The 27,685-nt window shown below is 38.2% G+C and overlaps 3 protein-coding genes across 3 annotated transcripts; all 3 read right to left on the bottom strand.

Moving 5' to 3' along the window:
* Nucleotides 1-5,921: 5,921 nt before the first annotated feature.
* bglapl (bone gamma-carboxyglutamate (gla) protein, like) lies at nt 5,922-6,973 on the bottom strand (the record flags this gene model as incomplete). The annotated part of the gene is made up of 4 exons (XM_083969389.1): nt 5,922-6,024; nt 6,207-6,318; nt 6,447-6,818; nt 6,913-6,973. 4 exons carry the CDS (start codon nt 6,971-6,973, stop codon nt 5,922-5,924), a joined length of 648 nt encoding a protein of 215 aa, XP_083825515.1.
* Nucleotides 6,974-12,060: 5,087 nt separating this feature from the next.
* erp27 (endoplasmic reticulum protein 27) lies at nt 12,061-17,066 on the bottom strand (the record flags this gene model as incomplete). Its single annotated transcript, XM_083972859.1, has 7 exons — nt 12,061-12,102; nt 13,366-13,563; nt 14,503-14,628; nt 14,828-14,944; nt 15,044-15,181; nt 16,508-16,593; nt 17,009-17,066. 7 exons carry the CDS (start codon nt 17,064-17,066, stop codon nt 12,061-12,063), a joined length of 765 nt encoding a protein of 254 aa, XP_083828985.1.
* Nucleotides 17,067-26,112: 9,046 nt separating this feature from the next.
* On the bottom strand, nt 26,113-27,685 carry LOC311008144 (retinal cone rhodopsin-sensitive cGMP 3',5'-cyclic phosphodiesterase subunit gamma-like). Its single transcript, XM_084001579.1, has 3 exons — nt 27,622-27,685; nt 26,771-26,892; nt 26,113-26,652 (listed from the first exon to the last, which is right to left on the bottom strand). The coding sequence occupies exons 2-3, from the start codon at nt 26,878-26,880 to the stop codon at nt 26,535-26,537; spliced, it is 228 nt and encodes a 75-aa protein (XP_083857705.1). The 5' UTR covers nt 26,881-26,892; nt 27,622-27,685; the 3' UTR covers nt 26,113-26,534.

Here is a 27,685-nt window from a genome sequence, read left to right as displayed (position 1 = left end):
TATTTTTCTGTTACTTGTGTGTTTGATAATGTGTTCATGATGCAAAATAGCATATTGCTCATGGCACAAGATCCAAAAACATTCAAGAAATAGCTACACATTCCACAATATTTATATGTTATTATTTTTGATAGGTCTTTTCATGTCACACAAGCAATGACTGTCTGGGGATTTCTCACACTCAGAGAGGAAAATGTTGGTCTTCCCATTGTATAGTATCAAATGAATTGGCCACTCAAGGATATGGCTGGCAATATTCCACATTTCTGTTGCAAGTCAGTCTTTTTTTTTATTTCTTACTTTGCATACCAAGTCCATGGCACTCAGCCTCAAGCAAATTGTAAATCTTAGAAAAAGCACATAAATATACACTTTCATTTTTGAACAAGGCTGACTAATCCTCTAAAGCAGGTGAGCACTTAAGTTTTTACCAAACATCATTCAAACCCAAGCCAACATAGAAGAGACTTAATGATGTTGGTGATTGCTGGACGTTTTCTCTCGTGCTAACATGTTATAATGTTAGTCAAATTCTGTTATTTATAACCAAACTACTTCAAAACAGACATTTTCAGCCATCTCATGTTGTACTTTGTGTTTATGTTTAGTGCTAACTAAAAAATTCTAGCATGCCAACGTGCTAAACTGAGATAGTGAACATGGTAACCACCATGCAGCTTAACAACAGCATGTTGGTGTTCTTTCTATGAGCATGTACTGTAGTCAAGCTGATGCAGTTTATAACCATATTAGAAGAATATTACAAAATGCACCCTATAAAACTTGAGTTTCCCATTTCACCTCTTACGGTATATGCTGAGATGATGGTAAATTTACTGTTTTCAAACTGGAATGGCACTCTGAGCACATGCCTCCACCAAGGACAAACAATCTTACACAATTCTGTCAAATATAGGTTAGTATCTGGATAGGCACAGAATTGTACATACTCATAGACCTCAACAACTTAGACATGTCAATGTTTAGGAAATAAGTAAAAAAAAAAAAAAAAAAAAACTTCCACTGCTTTACCTAGATTTACACCAAAAAGGGTCCTTCTGTGGCCCATGCACCATCCTTCAACCGAATTTGGTCCAAACTGGTTCTACACTTTTTGCATAATCCTGTTGGAAGACAAACTAATGAACGGACATGGAGAAAAATATGACCTCTGTGAGATAGATGTAAAACAAATCAAAATGGGATTCATAGATTGTATTCTAATGAAAATTAGGTATGTGTAAATCTAATGTTGAACACGGTCAATACTGGTACTGATAACAAGCAGTTATTGAAAGAGCAGAGAAGTGTAAAGTGCATATATTTGGCTGAAGGTCTTTGTGCGCTAGTATCCAGTACAGGCCGAGCAGTTTTGATGTGACAAAGGCCTGTTTCCACATGCTTCAAAATCTTTATCAGGTTTAATCTTTTGTATTTTTTTTTATTGTGTATAAAATACAGTACATACTTACATCCTTAATACATCGTTTTAAGGTGTAACAATTATTTTGTAATTGAGATGGATAATTGTATTCAAGGAATATGTCAATTGAAATGAGATGAATCTGCCTTAAAATGTGTAATGCTGGCTTGTATATTGTTTTCCCATGATACCGACATGACAATTAAAAAAAAAATAAAAGATGAAAAATGAATCCAATCAAAAAGTTTACCTCTCTTCTTCAATTCACCTGGGCATTTCTCAACTTATTGTGTTAGCAAAAATGTCTACCTGTTATGAAGCTTTCATAAGAGAATATTTATTACGCTCTTATCAGTGTTATCTGGAGATTTTTGAGATAAAGCACAGTGAGCACAGAAGATAACAATAATGATACACGGATGAAACAGAGTTCAGAGTGTAGAGTTCAGTGTTCACAAACATACCCTAGCCTCAAAAAATGATACCCTTCATAAATACTATAATTCATAATATCTATCATTTTAATGCTGACAGACTGTTTTTCAGAGTTCAGACAGATATTTTTATTTATCTTTTTTATTTTTTTTCCGGGACAGCACAGCCAATGTCCAGGAAGTTTCCAGTACTGCATGCGCTGACCACTATCCTGTCACGTGTCAGTGAGCCATGTACAAAGACCATGAGATGGATTATCAATATGTCAATATTAGGGGCACATAACCGTGCCAAAGCACACAACACGGTAATCATGAGACACATTTTACTTTAACTGTCACTTACCATTAGAGGAACTCTCTGTATCTCTCTCTCTGTCTCTCTCTCTCTCTCTCTCTCTCTCTCTCTCTCTCTCTCTCTCTCTCTCTCTCTCTCTCTCTCTCTCTGTCTCTCTCTAGCACACACGCACACATTGCTATGTAGCACTGCAGCATCATCTTGATCCTCGTTTGTTACTTAAATGTGTAGTTTTATTTTCATGGAAAGAAATTACAAATTCACATATCATGACTTTTTAAATAATTTAATGTCGCCGAGCATTGTTATTCTAACCCTACTGGTGATATCATTCATGAATGAGAAATGTTACATTTATGTTGTGAAATGCAATTTAAAATCTTCCTGTATATAATAGTCACGGCGCATTTGTCAGGTCAAACTGACCATTTCTGTCTCACATTAGCATCACACTCACATACACCAGTTATACCTGCAGTTCATTTTCCCTAAGTATCTACTGTAGTAGCTACTTAGTTGTCTTTTTGTTTCATTCTTGTTATTGCTAATTCATGGCTCTTTGTTCTGCCAGCAATCTATGACAAACCAAGATAAATGCTAATAACGTGATAAGATAGTATGACGTATGATTCCTAGAACAGAGTGACACAGAGACAGATTACAGTTTTTCTTGATTGTTTATACATAAATTCTCCTGCAAAATTACGTAAACTTTACATTCAAAAAATGTTCTTTCTTCTCAAAGCATCATATGAATAGACATTTATAAGAACCAGTTGAACACTTATGTGCTCCATGTAAAAAATTATGATGAATGGAAAACACTTCTCCATTCATCATAATGACTTAGGCCTTTTTTGTGCAGTGTTACACTTAGCCTACTACAGACAGTAGTGATGATACGTTATATGTTACATGTTATTTGGTGTTGTCTATTTGTGTATGTGTTTGAATGTGCGGATCTTCCTGGCTGCAAATCAATTTTCCCTGTTTGGGACAAATAAAGACACTTTGACTTTGGCTTTGACTTTGACAGTGCATACATAAGTGTGTTGTAAAATATTTTAGAATATTATCTGTATTTTTATACTCAGAACACACAAATACATGGTAACAAATGTATTTTATTTTTCCCACAAAAACAATGTGCACAGTGTACATCCCAACCAACACAAAGTTGCACAGACAGTGGTCTACATACAAAACAACAGAAGAATGTATACAGTTACAGTAAAAGAAAAAAGAAAAAAAACTATGCTGCATCCTCTCTTCTATCAGAAGAGCTGCCCTGTTGCCCTTTTATATAAAGCTCTGATTGCTAATTGTAAAACTGCATGACAGGTGTTTTCCCATGTGCTGAGTCATTGTTTATAGCAGGGCAATTAACTTTAGAATTCTGAATGACAGTGTGTTCCTTGTGAAAGCAAGAGATTAAAGCAGGAGTTGTGCTTATAGTTTAGCAGAATTGGTTCAGGGTGTTGGTCCATATGTTGTGGTCATTGTGTCCCAAGTACCAGTATTTGTGTGTAAACAATTGAGAAAAACTGTAATATATCTATCAAGCAATATCATATTCATATTGAATTCTATTCACACATACACCTCTCATCTTCACCCGTACCTTCTTCAAACATAAATAGCCTAGGCCTACATACATTTACACATGCTCACCTAACATCAGTTCTCTGCCCTGTGTTCCTCATTGGACTTCACCCTTTCAAGTTCCACCACGAGTCCTTATTGGTCTAATAGGGCATCATAAATTTACTTCCATACCTCACTGATTTAGACATATTTACTCTACATTATTTAAATGACCTTTCATATATTCTTCTCATTTCTGTGAAACAGTGTCCTCACCAGTTTACAGTAAAACAAGCTTTTGTTTAATCTTACATATTTTTATCCTGTAGCTGTTTTCACTGTCTTATAATGCCAAATATTCTAAAAAGCCAACACTTAACCGATACCCCTCTAGACCTTTTCAGAGAGTGTAAACAAATACAGGTGTTACCAAGGATACTAATTAAGGCTCCATTCCATTTAGTGTACCAGAGCGTTTTCTAATGAGCCACACCTGTCTTTGTTTATACTCTCTGAAAAGGTCTATACTCAAAATGTGTTTGTTTTTACTTGATTTCTTTGTTCTTATCAATATTGAACCTTATTTCTTTCAGCTGAGTAGCTCGAACATACAGTCCTTTGTTATTTCTCATTAAGCAGGTCCATGGTTATCTGACAGTGTCATACACTATATTCTGAATCAGCCTCCAACACTTGATTAAGGCTGTAAATTGTGTGAAATATTCAAACCCAAGAATCCATATATATATCCATAGCAGAACCATTACATCAAATGGAAATATTATTTGTTTTTTTTGCATAATTTTACACAAAAGTTCATTCTTGGTACGTATCTATCAATGACTAGTGTGAGTAGTGATCTTATATAGTATAGTTTAAAATAATGGTCTGTGTCTTTGAGTTGAACGGCATGTGTTTGTAATGACTGACACAAAACAATATTTATTACAGTAATGTACAGTATATGACAATGGTCCCAAGCTGTTAGAGGAGAAAGTCATGTGGTTAAGTCTCAAGTCTTGGGACTGAACTTGCAGGTCAAGCTCATAGTCAGGAATGTACGGCAGATATTGTCTTTAACTCAGACCACTGTCATGTGCTCATGATTTCTAATTACGGTAAATACAGATTTAAGTGCTGACTTTTAGTGAAATCTGTTTGATTGACCAACACTGACTTCTGGTGGCAAATATGGGAACAGCACAGGCATTTGAGGACATCGTAACACTGCAGGGGGAAAAAAGGAGGAGATTGATGATACCATTTGGATGGTGCAGGGAGGATAATTTATTACATTAAAGAATATGTTTCAGAAAACATTACAGGCTTCCAACTTTTTTTTTTTTTTTTTTTACAAAAAACAATGGCTATTTCCAGTGACAACTGGAGCAGTTTAACATGGAAAAACTTTGATAAATCAGATGCAGCTTCACTGTGAACTGTGTAACTGTGAACATAGTGAAGCCTTCAGCAGCTAAAGTGCCTCATACCCCCGCAGAGAGCTAAAAGACGGTGAGCAGACCAACCGACACAACTAAATGAATGAGAGATGATTGGTAAAAGGTGAACAAGTTCACCACTAGAACATACTGAACACAATACAACAAATGGACAAAACAAAATAATTTATTTTCAAACCCAGAGGCAATTTGTGGTTACAGTCATTACAGATAACTGATGTGCATTTAAAACACACTGTACACTACCACTACCACTACCACTACTGATACATTTCTACTAAAACTGCTATCTCTAAGAACTCAATACTACATCTACTACATCCTAGAACTAGTAACTCTAAGACTAGAGCACAAAATAAAAACACAAACACATTAACAATCAATAGATTTGCATCTGTAGCACCATTCATTACATTGTACTCAAGAAGAGAAGAATAATTTAAATTTGTCTGGGCTACTGCATTCTTCACAGGCTTGTGTTTCCATGTGCCTCTCTCTGGAGGAGGGATACAGGACCACTAAATCTGGTCACTTGTGCAAGGATTTGTGCCTTAAAAAAACAACCAAGAACAAAGAGAAATCTCCATCTTGCATACATAGGCCAAACCCGTTTTTTCTTTTTCTTTTTGATTGCCTGCTCCTTGTTTAGATTTGGGGGAGTTATTGCACTATTACAAAAAGGACAAAAGTAAAGAGTTCACTTGTGGATGCAGGTCTTTAACTTAGAAGGGGACAGGTCCGTAGTAGGCGGTGTAGGCAGCAACGATGCCTGCTGTGTCGGCCATCTCGTCACAGGCGTCGTTAACCTCACACACCTCTCTCAGGCTGGATGGAGGAGGAAAGAAAGAAAGACAACATTTAGTATTTTACTTATCAGTTTTGTTATTCGTTTAGTCTTTTTAATGAATTGCAGCAAAGGTCAAACCAAACATTTGTGAATAGTGCTGCTGCATTGTATATTGTTTCCCAGTAAGCCGGTTTTGTCCAGTCAGAGTAAGTGAGTGTACCTTTCCAGCTGCAGAAGGCTGAGGCCTCCTGCTGGGGCTGCTCTTCTTCTCCTCAGGAGAACAGCAGCCAGGTCTCTCTTCATCACCACCACCTCCGGAGCAGCTGAAGCAGCTGAGTGGACACATCACAAATTCAGTCTTTCTTCAGTTATAGTGTTTTACAGACATATGGAAACTCGCAGTAGTTTTTTTTTTTTTTTAAACATGTGAAAAATGTCTCTCTGGTAAAAGTGTACATACCTTCAGTGCTGGCTGACTCGGATGAAGATGAGGAGGATGAAGAAGAAGAAGAAGAGGAAGAATCAGATGCAGATGAGTCGGAGGCAGACTCGGAGGAAGAGGACTCAGAGGAGGAGGATTCAGAGGAGGAGGATGAGGATGAGCTGGATGCTGATGAGTCAGAGCCAGAGTCGGAGGAAGAGTTGGAGTCTGATTCAGAGGATGAGGCTGAATCGGACTCAGAGGAGGAGGAAGAGGATGAAGAAGAAGATGAATCAGAGTCTGCGGCTGCAGGGTCTGTAGCTGCAGCGTCTGCTGCTGCGGGGTCGACAGGTGCAGCTTCATCAGCAGCTGTGTCGACATCAGGGTCCACAACAACCTCTGGTTCCACAGCTGTCGATCACAGAAAATAACATTTATTTTAAAAGAAACACAAGAACTCTGTGTGAGCACACCAGTGATTAAATGAGTTTAAGTCTGAGCTTACCTCCCATGGACCAGCACACAGACAGAAGGGCGAAGATGGAGAGGAGAGTCAGAGTCTTCATGATGCTTTGTTGATAGGTTCTTGTTGTAGACAAGTTCTTTTGGTTGCTTGCTCTTCTTTGCTTTCCTTCGATGGTTTGCTCTGTTTCTTTCCCCAAATTCAAGGTCAATTTATACTGCAGTCCACCTCCTGTTTCAGACCAGACCCACACAACGGGATAACCCTCTGATTGGCTGGGGAATCAGATGTCAACGTTTCCGCTTCCACTTGTCATGAAAGCTCCTATAAACACCCACGCAACCTCTGGCACTGTGTCCAAAAACTCATTCACCCGCGCAGAAACTTGCACAAGCCGCAAACATTCCTGGCATTTGTCTACACATACAGTGCACAATACTGTATGTAAGACTATATGTATGTAACCTGCACTTGACATAAAGGTCACAAGAGGAGACCAAGATGCACTTAGAAAATATGCATCAGAAATATTCAATTTGAAAGAACTTATATAACCTGAAACTTCATGTAAAATCAAATTACTGAACTGACACTGTAAAAAAATTAAAATAAAATAAAAGTTTTTCTCTCTGGCTGTTGGGTCAACTGACCAATATTTTTGTCTTATTTTCTTGCCATAATTTCTCTGTCAATCATGTGTGAGGTCAAACCAATCATTTTTATACTTGTCTTATATACACACCCCTTTCAAATTCCTTTCCATCCATTCCTCACCCCCATCACTGAAGTATAAATAATCCAGCGAACCCCTGAAAGTCTAAACCAGTGGTGTTACAGATTTCTATAAAATTCCCTCAAAATGTGATTGGTTTTTAATCAGGGTGACCCACTGCAGGGCTGCCTCTATAGCATCGCTATCGCCAATGCTGTTATGTTGCTGTGCTCCTTGCCCCAGATGCGATCTCCCACCCCCACAAACCCCAAACTATAGCCTGAGCCGACCACAAGCTACTAATCGAGTGACACGGAACAGCAGTGGGCCTCGTTATGCGACAGAGCTTAATTAGAGTGTTGCAGAGTCCCACCAGAACCGCAGTCAGTCACTATTTACAGATCCATCTCGATCCAGCTCTGGGCTAGATCCAGGCATGACCACGGTTTACCAATGGCAACCAGTGGCCCAACACACAGCCTTGCTTGATGTATTCCAGCATACGTAGAGCTAAGTATAGGAAACCCCCTTGGGTTGGATGCACGGCGTTATGCATGCGGATTCGGATGCAGCTGTCCTTTTGAGTGATACGATTCAAATGTGGCTTCAGTCGTGGTTTTCAGATAAAAAATGTGTTTGTATCTGTAATCTAAAGTTAACCATATTTGAACTTAAATACTGTTTGGATAACCAAACACTTATGCACACATATCACTTCATGTATATATTTGTCTCAGAGGGGCCCCCAAACAGCCCCATCTATCATGTAGTGATAAACGCAGTGCTGCAGCACAGTGACCTTGGTGTCCTTCGTGTTTCTTTAAGTTTTGTGTTATTCCTGGTGTCAGGGATTTGTCTTGGACCATGTGCTGTGTAATTTCAATGTCTGGTCTAGTGTCCATTTTTGTGGAGGCATTGTAGTGCGTGGGGGACACAGTTGGAGAAAACAACAAGGTCTCTGGCAGGAAACACACAGCCTAAAACATTTCTGCTTTGGATCATTCGATTTTTCATTGTTGCATCTTGGCATCGAACTCACTTCATCTGGACGATAAGTAGTGCTCACTTTTTATGGATGATTTGGTATATACACATTTTATTGTCTGGAAGACACTGAAACTGAGCAGTTTACCTGCTGGTTGTTATTTATTATTTTTGTGTATTCTAGTTTGGACTGTCATATTAGGGGAGGGAAGTGATACCATGGTGGCACATTTTGTCATTTTATGAATTCTGCCGAAGAAAGTTCTCCACTTACACATTGTGAGACAACATTGGGCTCTGACACAGCTGGACCCAAATGCTAAAATATCAAAATCTACCATAAATCTACCATCAAGTTTGGAACCTCAACAATCAGATCAGGTAAATTTGGTCTGGTACATTAAACATTAATAACAACAACACAGAGTGTACATCTATTGTAATGCTTGTGTGTTAATGTCCTTCTTTTGTCTCTGCCACCTGTTTTACTTTTGCATGATACACATGCATGATATAATTGCAACAAAACCACCTTGAAATTACCAGTTTCATCACTGAGCATTTTTTAAAACGCCTACCTCAACGTGCGTGTGGAAGCTAACAACTCTGACACAGCGTGTAAAATTCAAACTTACAAACATGATGCTTTATATTTGGACTTATGGAGTATTTATCTAACACCCAGATATTGTAACAATTTAAAATATTGACATAATGTACCTAGTCATACATGTATGTTTATGTCCATAGGCTTATATGTTATGTATATTTATACAACAGTTAGTTCCGACCGGTCCCAACCGAGCAATTTGATTGGACAAGAGACGTTCCATGAGTGCTGATATACAGTATAACAGCACTGCGACTTTAATAAGGATTTAATTAGAAAAACACATGTTACAAAGATTTTTTTAATGTATGTTGTTTTCATAAACTTGTTTGTATATGAATGAGATAAATATAATTAATACACTATATGACTACAGTAACTCATCCAAATAAAAATGATTATATAGAAATTCTTTCAATATATGTACAGAATTTTTTTGTTTTCTGTCAAATGCATAATGACCTTAAACAGACAAACACCCAGCATCACAGAATACATTTAATCTAACAATACAGTTTAGTGTGCTTACTGTATGAGAGACTAGTTGAACTAAGAGACCAGTTTTAGATGAAGATTTATTACGTTTCCTCATAGGGGCCAAGTCACCGCTCAGTTTAGCCCAACAGGACCGTGACATCTCCAGTGAACTGACTGTGTTTTGGGGAACAGAGAGTTTTATGTTGAGTTTGAGCTGACCTTGTGCTCTTCGTTAGTGTTGCCACAGTTACCAGTGGAACAACAGTGATATGGTGCCATTTTACAATACTTAAGTATTTTTGCAGCTATTATATAGCTTTGGGGTGACAGTGGCTCAGGAGGTAGAGTGGGTGGTCCAATAGGGTTGGGAATTGATTTTTTGTTAAAGGGATTGGTTATAAAAAAAAAAAGTCTCATATTAATGTGAATGAATCTACATTACCCACACTTGTTAAAGCAGAAGTAAGCGGAATATTTGTGTTAATGTAAGTCTTAAATAGTTATATCTTCCGACAGCAATCACTTATATAGAGTGTTTGGTCTGAAACACGGGTCTGTCAGTCACTCTGCTCTGCTGTAAGCCGAGGAGAAAACTTTCCTTGTATCCTACAACCTTTATCCAATGAGGAGAGAGAACGGCATAAAGGGGCGGTCCTCTCTGTGTGTGCAGCCAAGGGATGCGCGTGAATGTGGTGACGTAGGGACGAGGACCAATAGATCCATGACGAGGGCAGGGACTGCTAACTCCATCGGCTGACAAGAAGTTAGCCAAAACGACCGGATCGCTTACTTCTGCTTTAATGGGTCCATTTTTGATAAATATATCGTTTTGTCTTTATCATTGTTATTATTATTAGTGGTCGACTCTATGACGGTATCTGATCGTCTTCGAACCTCCGACTTTCATTCTTGATGAATGAAAACATTCTTGGCAAATGTTTTCGCTTTCGTCCGTCTTGCGCCGGTCCAAGAATTTCCAAAACTCCTTGTTGTCCCTTTAAACATCCCTGTGGAATATTTTAATATTCACTGTCCAGCCCCTTCTTACACAGGCAAATAAGGAGCAAAAACCTTTCATTTTCATTTCTTGCATTAAAATGTAAGAAAACCAGATTGTGTGTTTAGTGCTACTTTTTAATCTAGTATCACACAGTTTGGTCCTTTACTGCAGTTTTTAATGTTTACTCATACAAACAGAACAAACAGATTTAGGAGTTTCCAAGTACATGAAATCCAAATGAGTCTATTCAAATGATCAAAACTAAACCACACAAATTCACATGAAATCCTATTGGATTGACCAATAATCAGTGACTGTTTAATTACTGGAATATATTGATATATTAGGATATATTAATGTTGTTAATTTAAACACAAGAATAGGGTCTAATCATTTTACAAAGGGCCAGTAGTTTATAATTTGCTCTGTATAAAACTAAAAACACTGTCATGTCTGTCACCCTGTGACCCCCATTAGACCTTTATGTAACACTGTCTTGTCCGTGTCCACCCTAGTTGCGGCTGTAAACAAACTCAGATCACAGTCAACATGTAGTATATATTTCCATCTGGTCCACCTGCCAGGCTTTCCCAATTCCGCCGGATGCATCCGGCTGGCAGTACAATACCACTAATTATACCAATCCCAGTCTGGGCCTTGAAATTCCCATCTTGCTTGGGAGAATATTTTTGGTACAGGCCCAAACGCGCTTTGCGCTCTTGATGTCTAACAGCCCATCTGTTGTTCTTTTACAGAACTTTTATGGCTTTTGTTGCTAAATTCTCTCTCTTTTATCCCATATTTACAGAGCTTGATATGTCCCAATGTCAGATATATTTAATTGGACTTTTGACTAAGATGCTCCACTTTGTTTCTGTGTGTCTCTGTGATCCCCAGACACTATTGGGGATTGTTCTCATAGTTTCTAATGCACAGATGATGTTTTTCACTTTTCTTAAATGTTTTTCTATCCACAGTGAATCATATGAGAAAGTCACACCAACAACAGTGTCTGAACTACTTCGATTCAGAGTTTTTTAGTATGCTCTCTGTCAGTCTCTCTGAGGTTGCTGTGTTGTGGTTCTGACAATAACATTAGTGGACAGACTAACAAACTCCGCCAGATGACTACGACTTGTGGTCACTGACCCTGTGGTTGGCGAACCTGACAGCAGACGGACTCACACTTAGTTAAACAGACAAAACATAACATACATGGGTAAATAAGTGAGGGCACACACATGCACATGCTCACTTTGCATAGATTCATTTATGTTTAAGGGAAGAAGTTGTAGGACAGGAGAGTGTAATATAGAGTTGCTGTGTTTTCACAGAAGGAAGAATTCATATCAGTCGCCCTTTTTCCATTTGGTTATTTATTTCATTACGATTTCATTTACATTTGTCCTATAGCTCTGTCTTGGCTTCTGCTCCGGCCTGCTTCACACCCTGAAACATAAAAAGTAGTGGTGAGTAAAACAGAGTGGATAATACATCACCAGAACAGTACAAACCTGTATACACCAAGTTTATCTAGTATGTAACATTACACAGACCTGGACACAGTCTAACACTGGATTAACCTTCCCTCAGAATAAAGCTCAGAGACTTCACTACACCCACACTAACTACACTTAGTTGTGCATCAGAGTCGAATCTATTTGTGTTCTGGTTCATTTGTCTCTTTCCAGACACTTAAGTTCAGAAGCATGTAGATTCATTTATTCATTAGTTTTATAAGTTCAAACAGATGTCAGACAGACATCTGTTTGAACTTGCAGCATCAAAGGTGTAGAATTGTTGACTGTGACTGTTGAGCTTGTTGTTTTAATTCTGACAGTAGATGTGTGGAAACAGTGATGAAATAAGATGAACGAAAAAATCTCAGGGTGGTATCTTACGTAAAGAAGTACAGAAGTCCAATGATAATGACAGTTCTTTAGTTCTGGTCATTATTTTTGTCAAGACAGTACTTGAAAGTTATGCATACTTGTGATTAGTTGGTTTTTAGGTACATCGGCATGTGCTCAGGTTATCTACTATATTTATGTAAATACAATTTTTAAATACTTTCAATCTTAAGATATGACCAGTATATTTCTGTATTACACAGGAAATCTAACATGATGTTACACTGTAGCTACACATATCAGTAAGACAATAACATAATAAACATTCTGTGATTCATTCATATTTTATATTAAACAGTTTTACTCATAAGAGATTTAAATACTTTTCCCCACCCAATACCATGTATTGTGATGTGTGTGTGTGTGTGTGTGTGTGTGTGTGTGTGTGTGTGTGTGTGTGTGTGTGTGTGTGTGTGTGTGTGTGTGTATGGCTGAAGGGCTTAGTTCAGACTCTGCGTCACAGCCAGCTGAAGATCTGTGTGGTGTGCACACAGTGAGGTTTCCTGCCTTTTGCTTGGCACATTTACTTTACAGTGACAAGAGCCTGTCTTCTTGTTATACATAAGTGCAGTTACCATTTCCCTTTCTGTCAGTTTCTTGAGCATGACGGACTGCAGAGGAAATTTCCTGTGACATACGAGCTGCACATTGATTCTATACATTTACTGTAACTTGGCCACTCTTTTTGTTGTTCAATTCAAGTCATCGCATGACTGCGTAGTACAATGACTAACATACATCTGCTGTTAAACCAGGTTAAAAACATCTAATCTGGCACATGATCGTAGTCATGACTGGTCACCTTCAGTTCTCCTTGGAGGAAGGACTGGCAAAACTCCCGTACTCGTTCAGTGGAAATCTCTCCCTCGGGAAGGAGCCACTTCATGTCAGATGCACCATCATAGAGGCCAACCCGCGGGAGGTCCTTAGAGTTGAGGCCGAAGTAGGCAAGTGACCGAGAGTTGGACTTCACTGCTCCATTAATCAGCACGAACAACAACTGAAAAACAGATTCGGTTTGATTTAATGGCTTATTTTAAATCGTTATGGATCAAATCAAGTAACAGACAGATATGTGAAATCTTGTAGAGCCTTGGTCGTATTTGATTTGTGGTAGAGTATGAATACACAGCTTGTCTGTAGTGTTCACAGAGGTAAATATAGCTGTTTAAGACCCTTTTAATACCACAGAGAACATTATTCAGCAACTGTTGTCATGGTCATAGCAGGCGAAGATTGACGAAAAAGAAGTAACAGAATTATTTATCAATTTAATGAACTTACTCTCACACAGCTGTATATATCAGTAATTCCTAGTTATATGATTAATCAGTGAATGTGTTTCTCCATTTATGTATTGTTTGAAAGGTTCATGAGGCTCAGATCCATCTATCTAATAAAGGCATAAAAATATACTTGAAAAAAAAGAAGATATTTGATGTGTCTGTTGATGTCGATATTTGTTTTCTTAAGAAATTATGGTAACCCTTCCTTTTATGGTACAGTAATTACTGGGTATTTACCCAGTAAATACATGGTAACAAAAATGTGTTACTAGGTAATTACTACTGGTAATAAGAAGGTAAGTACAATGAAACTATGTGCATTGCTATTGTTCATTGTTAATATGTTATATGTTTATACACTACTGTTGTTTGGAAAGCAGTTTAAAGCAGTCTGAAGTCTTTTGTCACTGTCCAAGATTTCCAAAGACTATAGTCAAATGTTAATGTACACATTAGGTAAGAAAAAATAAGACTAATATGTTTTTTTTTAAGAGAGAACTAAATCCAGTGTTTTTCAGACATTAACAGATCTGCAGATACCCTGATAAAGCACCATAACCCTGCATTAAATTTGCTCTGCAGCCATGTGAACTTACTCAACCTGTGAATTGATTTATTGTTCAGCTGAATTAGGTCAATGTATAGGTTCTTACCTTGCCTGTGAACTCGGGGGCCAGAGCTCCGAGTTTGTCTTTCAGCTCAGTAAATTCTTTACTCCCCCTGTTGGCAAAGAGCAGGAGGTGTGACTTCACCTCTGACTCAAACAGGCCCACTGCTGTCTGAGGGGAAACAAAACAACATACAAAAAGAGTGAGGACGCTGGATATTTAATGGAGAATGAAAAAATGTAAGTTTCTTCACTTTCTGCTTTTTTGTGTGTCTGTTTTGCATTTGTCTACATATTTTTGATGAGAGAAGCAAGCCTTTCAGGACTCAGTGACAGACGGAGGCAGGCTGTTGATGAGGAGGTAGACCTACCACTTGGTTGTACTCTGTGATGTATCGGACCTCGTTGATAGAGATGAAGTTTACAAGGCCGTCGGCGTCTAACTTCTTGGCCTCTGAGAGAACAAGATTCTCTTGGTGGTCGTCGGCCTGCGTCACACGACACACCATTCATATAATAAAACTCATAGCACTGTCAAATGTATTATTGAAAAATATGTAATGTATATATGCAATGGTGTGCAATACCTTTCTGAAGAGTGCAACGGTGTCTGAGGGGATGTTGTATTCAGGCCACACTTCTTTCATAGTGCAAATGGCTGCAGGGACAGAGTCAACGCGCTTTGCAGCTGCAACAAGCTCCTTATAGCCACGACTCTCCTCTCCCTGAAACACCAAACAGGAGAGAGAGTTACACAGTGAGACAGTTCAACTCAGGGACAGTCTTCTCATTTTCTTTACCCACAACTAATTTGAAAAGACAATTTTAATATGTCCTCACCTATTGATATAAAACCAAATCTTATCTATATCTCTAAAAAGGTGTGTATTGTGCATGATAATGAAAGTAAATATATACATTTACTCAAGGTACTTATACTGAACAATTTGTTGTTGTTGTTTAGATATCATAAAGGCTACAAAATGTCATATATTCAATGTATTTGTCTCCAACAATAGTATGAAGTGGTAAACAAGTAGTTCAAGTCAGTTTCAACTCAACCAGATGTAATTTTATTGTTTTTTTTGTAAAATTTTGTTACTTTGACAAAAAAAAAAGAAGCTGCTGTTTTTACTGTAAGTAAAATATCTTTGCACTTGTTCATTAGCCTATACAGTATAATGTATTTTTCTATATTTATTAAAGCCTTTGCCCTCTTAACCTTGCACATTTTATATTTTATATTTAGGACCATCAATTACTTTACCCTTATACAACAGTTTGTTTTCAAAAGAAATGTTAACTTGAAAACAAGTGCAGGTGTCTGAAAGGGAGATGGAGAAACAAAGAAATACTTTAAACTGGCAGGAGATACGAGGCTGAGTCAAAAGTAGGTGAATCATGCCTATTTCCGAAACAATGTTGCATGAGCTCTGGCAATCCCTTTTATCATTTTACAGCCTGTAATATATGTTCGTTCCCAGTGACTCATAGCACCAATATTTTGGTCTCTTTTTGCCTTCAGCATCACGGTCCAACTACGTTATCCTCTTGTGCTCTCCCTCGCTCTCTGCCACTCTCCTCTCATGAACCCTCTCCCTGCCTTTGCACTTGTTTATGAGAGGGTCAATGGAGCCAATCCCACAAGACTACAGATACGTATGTATTTCCTGTCAAACGACCCGCCATCTTCCCACGCACACCGAGTCTGGCCAAAGGACTCGCCTCTGTGGGACAGCTGGCCACCCTCAGTCCTTACAGCACCGGCGCTGCCAAAGGTGTGGCCACGGGAAATATATCCCTCTGAAAGATCTGTTCGTGAGAGCAGCAGCATCACAGAGACCAGGGTGCAAACAGATGCTGTATTTGTGGAGCTCTTGCAGGCCCACTCACAGCTGATTTGTCTGATCATGTCTGGTGTGCCACATGCATGTTAACAAAATAAACTGAGCCATAAAACAGCGCCTGTGGGCTTGTTTAAGAGATGTCTGGGAGCATATTTGAGTCCATGGTTCAGACGTGTTTTTTTCTGTGTAATTTTCTCGTCTGACCTCCAGAAATCCGATGAGCACCACTTCAGCAGAGTCTATGAAAGCCTCAACAGCTTTGGTGTCATTCAGCCGGAGAAGAGCAGCATCTGAAACACACAAGTATGAAATCTGATCATAAATCAAACGGAAATATGGAAGTTTTGACGGGATAATAGTAGCAGATGGAAGCCTGGAGAGGTAGTCATCCAAATTGCAACAGTTTACTTTGAGAGGGATTTAATGACAATCTGACTTTTATCAAAAACTTCAAATATGAATGTCTTGATAGAGCTGGTTGTAAGCAAAATGGTCAGAATTCAACCTCTGGAAACCGTGAATATCTGTACAGTGTTCAGTCCCTTCAAAAGCGATCCACTGAACAACATAGATTTCTGTCTGTGGAGTGACACAGCTGGCATGGCACAAGAAAGTCATATTATAGTATGTTTCATGTATGTTTCCCATTGAAAGCAGAGAGAAGAGTAATTAGCAAGACACAAAAGTCTACTTAAACCAATTTACCTTTCTTTGTGGCAGAGACAGAAGACACCAAGAAGGCAAGAATCAGAGTGATCAGCATGTTTGGACTGATAGACAGGCAGGCAGCGAAACAAAAGGAAAACCAAGGGGAGACCAGAGGACTTTGTAGCTGTTTGACTCTGTCAGCAGAGTCGTGTAACCTGTGCTCTGGCCCTGTCAGTCGCCACATGGCAGCCGCCTGCAGCTGCTGCAACTTTCCTGGGGTGTGATTGGAGGCTTCGTGGGAACCAGCAAGGTGTTCTTGATAAGACAGGGGATGCTGGGATATTGGACTACGTGTCACTTTAGGACAGGGGACAGATGTATGTACATGTCTGCACTATGGAAAATGAGGACACTTTTATTACAGCTGAGCTTTACTTGTGTGAAACATCAAATTCACCTTTTCTTGTGTCTTTCCTCAGTTTTGTGCTGCAGTGCGTTACATAAGCGTGTTGTGGGTGGGAGTCTCTGCTGAAATAGCAGCTTGGTTAATGCTCATGCTTTGTCCTCAGGCAGATTGGAAATAGCCAGTGAGGGGTCTGTGTTACCAGTGAGGGACTTGAGATTAACTGGGCTGCACTTTGGTACATTCACCACATGAGGGACACAGCCCCTGTCTAATGCAGTCATCATGATGCTGACAAGCTTTAAACCTTAAAATACAGTATAGGAAATGCATGAAGTTCAGAGCTCAGTATTTGAAAATCCTATTTTTTATGCATAGGTAAGACTCTAGGTGAAAATCACAATCACAATTAAAATACCCATGACACCATGAAGTCATGGCAGAAAATGATATCTGATATCATATCTGAATGATATGATATCTTAATTGTGAAGGGATCAGTCAGTTTACATAGATAGATTTTAACTGGATAAATGCACAAAATTCCAGCATCTGAATACCAAAATAACAAATTAATTTTAAAATGGAATAGACACCATGATGACATAGCATCATGGTGACATGGTGAAGATGGACAAAGAAAATGAGACACTTTCCCAGAACAGTATAAAACACTCCCACAACCACCACAGAAATGTTTCATTTTGCCCTCATGTTATAACTAAAACATTGGGCATCTGAAGAGCACATTTATCCACAAGAGTGCCAAGATATTTTTTTAAACTATACTGAAAATAATAAGAAAAAAAAATTACATCTAGTTTGACATTTTACACAGAGATTTTCAACATTGTTCCCACAGGAAAACAATCTGCCAAAAAATGCAGCGACGTAACAGCTCAGTCAACCACAGAGCAGAAAAACAAATGCTCAAAAATACAACTAACTAGACTAGACAAGACAGTTTTGGTCTGAAGCCTGTAAACTGTCTCTGGTGCCTCAATAACATCCAATTTGTTTTGCAATTCTAAATATATATTTATATTTTGTATTTTAATGATGGGCGTAAGATTATTTTTTAAATTTATGGAGTGCAGATTTTTGTCTGACTTGATCTGGGGAGAATAGACATGAACACTTTGTCAGATGCCTAAATAATCCAATCCCAAAAAAGAAAATAGAGGGAATAATTGCACAAACAGGATGATGACAATGTTCGGTAACACTATGTTCTTATGTCTCAAGTCATTGTGTGGTTCACATTTCATGGCAAATAATCCAACACGCCAAAATTGTCAAGAGTGTAACTGCCACCTCCAGACAGATGCCACCAGCATGACTGAAATACTTAACGGATGTGCAGCTCCAAGCAGTGACAACTCTGACCTTGTTTACTGGGCAGCTGCGTATGATGTACTGTAGGCTACGTTCACAGGGGGCTTAAAGGTGAATTAGAGAAACACCAACGTCACAGACTTATGACTTCTGTGAAATGTGCACAGACGTCACAGCAGTGAACAAGTAGGCTCTTTGAGGTGACGACCACTTGAGGAAAATCTGCTTACAAACACTTTTTATGTCTCTGTAGTGTCACAGCACAGTGATGACGAGGATCGCAGCCCACGCCTTACTCTGTAAATATTTATTGTATTGTATACAAGGAATCAATATAATGGCCTACTTATTGGGTATATGATGTATAAAAAACATGAAAATACAAGGAAAGAAGACAAAAGGGGTAGGCAATAAGCAGGCAACAGTTTTGTGTATTATTATATTGTATTGTATTGTATTATATTATATCATATCATATCATATCATATCATATCATATCATATCATATCATATCATAGAACTTAAGTATTATGTATACTTTACTAGTATGTGTACTTTAATTTGACTACGTTGAATACATTTGAGGACAAATATCTATACTTTTGTGCCAAGGGCAAAGGAATTTTTTTAAGCACTTTAAAGCAGCTTTTAATATCTGGAAAAATGTCCTTATTTTGAAAATGGGGTTATATACAGTTCTGGGGCACATATATACGGTCATATACATTGACCTACATGTACTCAGTCAATCAATGTTTAAGTTAGAGCAGAGATTGTTTAAATATACTGTTGAACAATACAACGTGTTAACAAAACTGCATGCAAACTATTAAATACATTTTTTTTTTTTTGGTGTTGTTTTTGTTTTTTTAAATCAATTACTCCAGTACTTTAATGCAAGTAAAAAGAAAATGTAGGGCCTTCCTTACTCCCGTGTATTTTAGTGACATGAGTGTTGCACAACACTGGAATTCAAGCATCTTAGCCACATTTCCCTCAGTTTTCTTGTCAGTAAATATGAAATAGTTTACTGACAGGAAAACTGAGGAAAAATGTTTAATCCAGTCAAAAATAGTTTCAGATTGTCTATAGCTATACATAAATGTCTGCTTTGGGATTTTATGCCAGAGTGCTGCTTTAAGACCGTAAGCTATAAGTAAATGTGTTGTGTGCGGCAGTCCTGACATAAGCAGCATGCCAGATAATGGTAGAAAAATGAAAAGGGTAGAGCGAATTGAAGCAGGAAGGAGAAAAAAAAAATTCCTTTGGGGCAATTTCTGAGTCCGTGTGGACAAGTGTTAAATGTTCAATGGGCTCAGTGAGGATGCAGTTAAGGTTGAAATTACAGGCCCAGTTGCTCATATAGCTGCTGCTACAAATAAACAAAGCAAGAGTAATGATTACAATGCACAGTGGCACAAATTAAAACATCAGAATCATTACACAGGCTTAGTGGTTTGTGACTGTGGAGACATATGACCTATTTCAGGGCAACTTTGTGAACAAAAAAAAAAAAAGTAGAAACCTCTCAAGTTGCACAAGAAACTTGCACTATTTTAAAATCTGTTAGAATAAAATGTTTTTCAGGACAAATGACTGATGCAAATGATAAAACCTGAATTAGAGGCCGTCAGCTTCACAGCTTTGACACATATGATGATGATGATGATGATGATGATGATGATGATGATGATGATGATGATGATGATGATGATGATGATGATGATGAAGGGAGTACCACACTAGATCTTCATATATGATTGATGATCATTATATAAGAAATGTGAATCTGAAATCTGATATTAAAAGATTATACTATTAAGAGAATCTTGGGTTCACAAAATTGTTTAGGTTTACGATCGAATGAGGCGAAAAATTACAGTGTTATTTAACTGACTCATAATTTCTGCAAATCATTACATGTAATAAGAAAGTTTGCAGCAGATAATCACAATTATTTCAGTTCGGATGCCAGTGAGAGAGCAGACGTGTCACTGAGCTGTATATAATGGTGTTTTGGGTTTATACACATAGGACTGTGCTGTGTTACATTGAAAATGTGACATTTTAAATGCATCTGTAAACATGAATGCATCACTTTCTTTCTCTTCTTTATTCACTTATATACTTGCTTTCGCATTTCTTTTTATTTTCATTTTTGGTTATTTTACTTAAGGAGGGCGTTATACCATTTTTGGAAGAAAAGAGCTTCTGATATGAGCCTTAATGTCATGTTAACTTGTTTCTTCCATAATTGACTTCAATTAATACATACTGTACAGCTATGTTAATAAGTTGAGGTAGATGGCTGCCCATCCTGAGCCTGGTTCTGCTCCTTCAAAGAAAGCTCGCCACTGTTGCCCTATGTGCTTGCTCTTGGTGAGATCTGTTTCTGTAAATACCATTATTAAGAGAAGGTGTACAACTTATCTTTTGTAAAGTGCCTTTAGATAACTTACATTGTGAATTTGGCGTTGAAATTGTCTTGACTTGACGAAGTTCAAACTTAAATTGAGCTAATTCTTAAATCCTTACATGTTTACAAGCTTTGTCTTTTGTTGTTAAACATGAATAAGCCAGTTTGCGTGAGTGCTCCAACAGGTCAGATGGTATTGACGATTCTCTCCAGTTTAGACGCAGACACTGAAGAGAGTTTAGAGGAGAGATCAGTGATGTCATGCAGGTAAATCTGAGGCTGATGGATTACTGGTAGTCACTAGTTATACAACCTTTAACCCGGTTTAGCTTTGACACAGCCCATGTGTTTGAAAGTCTCACATCATGTGGGAAATAAATCCACAGACCCTGTGGCTGAGCTGCCTCAGATACTGCTGATGGTTCACGTATGCAATGTGTACATGCAAACACATGTACATCATGCAGCTGTGTTAAGAAACAAGAAATGTCTTCAAAATCATAAAAAATGAGATTATTGATGTAATGTCAACAGAACCTGACATGTATTGTTAAGGAGAGGAGATGCTTTACCCACAGACAACTGTAACTACAACCAAGGACAATAAGAAAACCACTGCATAGTATATACAAAAGCAAAATATCTGTATCATCCAAAAGGATCACTGAAGAGAACTTCAAAAATATCTGTGATGTTTGGTCTGGAGGATTAATATGATGCAGGTCACGGTTACTGTGTCAACTCTGTGGGAGCATTTGCAGTATGGATTTCATGCTTACAGACTGATGTCTGATGGTTACTGTATGTCAGGGGTCCACTGAGGATGGGGAAGCCCTCTGACACTGCAATCACCACTAAGACAGCGTGTAATTCTTCACCTGTGCAGGAGATACATAATCCAAACCAGTGTTCACTCAGGGACTAAAAATATGGCGTGAAACTGAAATTACAGTGCAGAAATTGAACAGTAATCAACAAGTAATTTGCCCTCTAATGGAATCCAACTGCAAACAGTTAGTGTGGGGAAGGTTTTGAAGCATTTCCTTCCATCAATGCATGTACGTCGTTTTTTAAAATAATGTTCAAACCAGCTGAAATATATAAAGAAAAATGCAGTAATGTTTATATATCTGTGTCACATACAGTGGCACAGTGGCATGCAAAAGTTTGGGCACCCCTGGTCAAATATCTGTTAATATGAACAGTTAAGCAAGTGGAAGATGAAATGATCTCTAAAAGGCATAAAGTTACAGATGACACATCCCCTTTACATTTTAAACAATATCTTTTTCTTTTTTTTAATTTTCAAAATGATAGAAAAGGAAAAGGGCCAGCGGCAAAGAGTTTGAGCACCCTGTATAATTAGTAGCCTATATGAAATGTGCTAAAATAATAAAGGTGCCTTGCCAAAGAAGAAACAACAACAACAACAACAACACAATGACTGTGTGCATGCATGTTCTGTAAATAGCGACTGTGGCCAACTTTAGGCGAAGAAAGCCCTGACTTGGACTCAACACAACACTCACGTACTGGATCTGTCTGCAGTGGCCCAGATGGATTAGTCCCAATCCTATTGCAGGCTGTAAGCTGCCAGCTCTCGTATGTCTCAGAGTGAAGAGCCACAGCTTCACGTCAGACCAAAGAACAAAGAGGCAAACAGGATCCTTTGGTCAGTACCTGACAGGTGTCACCTGAGACACTCACACAGGTTCTGCACTGAGGTTTCTGAGTACTCTCAGTCTTCAGAGTTGTTGTTTTTGTTTTTCTGTTCCTTTCTCTCTCTTTTTTGTTGTGTTGCAGACCAGTTGAATTTGAGAAGAAAAAAAAATGTATACAGTATATATATATATATATATATATATATATATATATATATATATATATATATATATATATATATATATATATATATATATATATATATATATATATATACGTATATTCATATATTTGTGAAGTCAGAGCATTTATGATTGATCCAAGTCTAAAAAACAGACAACCAGGGATACGCAGTCAACATGTTTGAGTCACATGGCCTTTCTCATCCACTCTCTCCTTCTAGGAACTGTGTTTTAAACCACATGCGCATACTTGGATGGATACATGATTCTACAGATCTGTGCATTAGACGCATTCTGTTGTGATATGTTTAATACTGAAATGTCTGCTTGTTTCTGTTTGAGCCTTTCAGGCTTTCTGCCACTATGGTTTGACAGTAATACATGTGCCTTGTCATTGTCACATTACATTGCATTGTCCCAAAAGCATTTTCATTTCTCTTACAGCTTGAGAGATATCTTGGTTTGGATACTTGAAGAAAAAAAAAATCTAAATAATAATAATAAAAAAGTATTATTATTAGATCACTGTGCATAATTTTGTCCATCATTTCCTATATTTACATTTTAGGAGAACTCGTTAAACAATTTGTGCTCAGACCAGTGCTGGAAGTAAGTCATATTTAATTATGTTTGAAATGAGGACAAGAAAAAAAAAAGTATGTGGCAGTAAACGTAGCCGATTGAGTGGTGACTCCTATATACGGATGATAAAAATGTGATTTCAGTGAACTCCTTACACAATTTATAATAACTATATAATTAATCAATATGCATGTGCAGCATATCTGAAAAAAGTAATGTGGCACACATAGGCACTAGTTACATTATACTGAATATAACAGAAGCATATTCATGAACGGAAAAAATGTGATTTATTAAAAAGATTATGGTGTTGTGGCAACACTAATTTATATTTGTTTGCATTTTGGAGAATTAAATATCCTGAATTGGCTTCAGCCCCCGGAAGAAATCCTAAAACCCTAATGATTCGGACACATTCAAGTGCAAATCAAAGCACCAGAGCAGCAGGTATGAATGTGAAGGAACTAAATGTAGACACGATAAAGATAATTAGGACACAAAACAAGGTGCACAGTCAAGATAATTACTGTACATGTGCTGTCTGTGACTTTGCAAACTCTAATCCTGCCACCAGAGGGTACAAATAGAGAGTGGAGGATCATTTGATTCCACCTGTAAAGACAAAGGGGCTGTTGGGTTTAAGAATATAAAAGAACACAAAACACTTAAATACAACCTGGTAGCATCCTGGTAATTCATTATACTCTCAACCATATCTGCAGGAGACACTTCATGTAGTAACATCTCACACCCTCATCTCCATATTTCCCCCTCAGTAAGCAGAAAATGTGGCTGTGGCAGCTCTGCCAACAACTAACAAACATATTACAACTACTGAATCACCTGCAGCAGGTTTCTCTCTCTGGCAGACGACTTGGCAGCAGACTGACAATCTGAAACACAATTAACATAAAAAGAAACAATTAATCATCTTACATAGCAGTCTATAAGCAGCTTACAAGTGTTTTATTCCTGAACAAATGCTGTTGTTTCTGTTTTACCTGCATGCAGTGGAAATTACCGAAAATAATGATTTGTCATGTGGCAAAAACAGCTTCCCCCTCTTTGGATTATTAATAAAACTAAATATTTTGCATCCTAGAACTTCCACATACTATATTGTTTTCTCCAAAAGTGAAACCCCATGATATTAAAAAAAAAAACATCAAGCATGAGGCTCTTATGCAGAAACACTTTCAGACTTCGCTTTTTATTTATGAGGAACTGGGTTGATTTACTTCATCAGGAATATGCTAATTATTCACAGCCACAACCTGGTGTTACAGCAGGTGGCTGTAGAGCAGATGGTGTTGTATGGGCTTTATGCTACAGTATGAAAGAGTTAGTTCATCCAAATTACAAAAAGCACATACTCACTGATACTGGTTTACACCACGCTGATACGCTTGGTTTCATCTACAGACATCTGGTCCACAAGATTCCTGCCCACAAATCAGGGGTAATTGATGGTCACTGGTCACCAGTCATAGCCTACAGTAGCTACTTGGACTTGAAGTTCAACAGTCTGGTGAAACACCTTAACTTCCCTTTTCAGTTTGAAATGCAAACACAGCTTGGTTATTATCTCCTTTCCATGTCTCCCCCTCCACACCCCCACTAATGAAGTGACCTAGGGTTTTTTAAAATGGTGTTTGTATGTTTAGGCCATATTGCACGAGGCGCTGTCCCTTTTTGTCAGCTCACTGTTTAAAGGCTTGTGCAGCTAATTGGTGCAGTGACACAAATGCACATTGATATCTGGAGGCCACACACACACACAAACACTGACAAACAACAAAAACCTGACCAGAGGAGCTGTTGAATATTTCATTTTAGGATTGCCCTGATGGATGGTGGTGTGTATTTAACACACTACTGTACTGAAGTTTGGTTTTAAGATAGCCTATTTGCAGATTTCCACTTAATTGTCTTTTAGATTCAAGCAAATATCTCAATCCACTCTAACAAGTTACCAGTAACAGTACACATTTAGCTAAACGTTTATAAAATGTGTTGCTGTAGATTTAAGCACTCAATTACAGCTACATTAGTTGAAATTAGCTCTGTGATTGACATCAAGACTGTTTGTTGCCTCCTTTCTTGTGGAGAAAAAGAGTGGTATTTGGTTGCTATGGCAATGACTGCTTCAGTTATTTTTGCAGTCTTTGTGAATTATGTTACATTTCCACATTATAATATACAAATGTGGCCACTAAAAGAATGATGGCCACACTAGTCAATAATAGATGAGGTGTATTATTATGCTCATATTATATTAATGTAAACTGAATGATGCCAGACAACAGTGAAAAACACAAAAGGCCCAAACATGTGTGTAGTTGTTTGGTTATTGTGTTTTTCTGTGTTAATAATTGAAAGGACACACTGAGGTGATGGTCTAAGGAAAATATAGAGCTTTTATTGTAGTTGTCTACTGACAAAATATACAGGGTAGATCTTTTTCATTGAAGAGCAAAGTGAATGACAGATTTTCTCATGAAAGTAAAATCTGAATTAGCTGATACAAAACAGAGATCTTTGCGTGTCGAATCAGCAGCTTTGAGAAGACAAGTTGGGAAAAACAAGAAGAGCAGCACAGCCCTGAGATATCACGTCAACAGATACCAAACTCTCTTTCATATTTACAAAATATATAAAATATTTCATTCCATTCTCTCTCTCTTTCTTTGGAAATTACAAGCTGACGCGATCCGTTCTAAGAGGAAGAACTGGAAAAGAGAGACCCAGAGGAAAAAGAAAAGGCAGGGGTGAAGAAGAGAAATAGAAGCAGGTGATAAGGGAGAGGTGGAGAGGTAGGGCCAAATAAAGTGCAACAGACAAGAAGAAAAGTGCTGGATTTTTTTTCCAGGTCAAACCTCTAAATCATCGAGGGCTGCCCTCTCTCTACAGCACACAGGTGGCAGATTTCAGCTGTTTGATAAATAGTGGGGATACCTGAGGGACAATAGTGGCAATACGCCGGTAAAAGCAGAGGAAAGCCAACTAAACAATTCCGTATTTTGCCAGGTCGCTGAGCTCCATGTCGCCAAAGGCTTCCCATGGGCAAACCACTGTGATGTCTGTGCCAAGACCCTCCATCCCGGGGATGTCGTCTCCGAATCTGAACAGGAGAGACGAAAACAGATGAGATGAGTGACAGGTCAGGACGGTGTTTTAATAGTGAAACTGGTGACAAGGAGGAAAATACTTGTTTGTATGTGTGATTAAATTCATCTTACCCCTTCTGGCCTGGTTTAGGGGCCTTGCTCTTGAAGGTGCGAGTGGTCCTCTGCTTGAACTTGGGAGGAGCCTTCTTGTCGGCGGGAGCTGCGACGGCTACGTCTGCCATTGCGATGAGTTTCTAAGAGAAGAAAAAGAGACGGTGTCGGTGAGCTTCCTGCTGCTCTCACATCTTTACAGCTTGTTTGTGAATTTAGTAACTGCAGCTGTAACTTTATCAAATTTCACCAGTTTCCTTTACCGGTATATCGCTCTGGTTCGCTTCAAAACATTTAGTACTGTATTTCCTTGTTGCTGAAAGGTGCTTTACTTTGCAGACTCCTCAATCAACCGCTAACCTGCTGTTCACGATGTATAAAACCCTTCCTCACTGTAAACACATCACTCTCTTAACTGTGTTTCTCATCCTGCTCAACAAGCTGATCAACAACCTGCCTGGTCACCAAAGTGTGAGGCACTAAGATCTATAAAAAAAAATAAAAAAAGAAGAAGAAGAAAAAGAAAAAGAAAAGAAAGAGCCAGTGTTCAAAACTGCTCCCGGTACATCTGAATCCATCAGGTAAAAAAGACTTGTGATCATTGTGAAGAAATAGCCGCTGAGCGCTGAACAGCAGCAAGAAGAGGTGCAGCACAAAGAACTACTCAGTGCAAATCACACATCTTATTTCAGCTCCATTTCAGTCATGATACTCAAGTAAAATAAAAGCTCTGAAGCCATTCCCTCTCTCTTTCTCCTCTGTAAGGAAATTGTTGCAAAAGCAGAGAGGAGTCTGAGGCAATACATGCTATCAAAGCAGTAAGAGCATTAACTCGCTGTACCAGAGCTGAGAAAATTGCAATTTCATCTTACCTTTTGTTGGAGTCCCAAACGACTTCTCTGAAGCTGTCTGTTGTGCTTGTCAGTTCCTCGCTTG

Source organism: Trachurus trachurus (assembly GCF_905171665.1).
Source record: "Trachurus trachurus genome assembly, chromosome: 1".
NCBI classification, from domain to species: Eukaryota; Metazoa; Chordata; class Actinopteri; order Carangiformes; family Carangidae; genus Trachurus; species Trachurus trachurus.
This window is presented reverse-complemented; position numbering and strand designations above follow the sequence as displayed.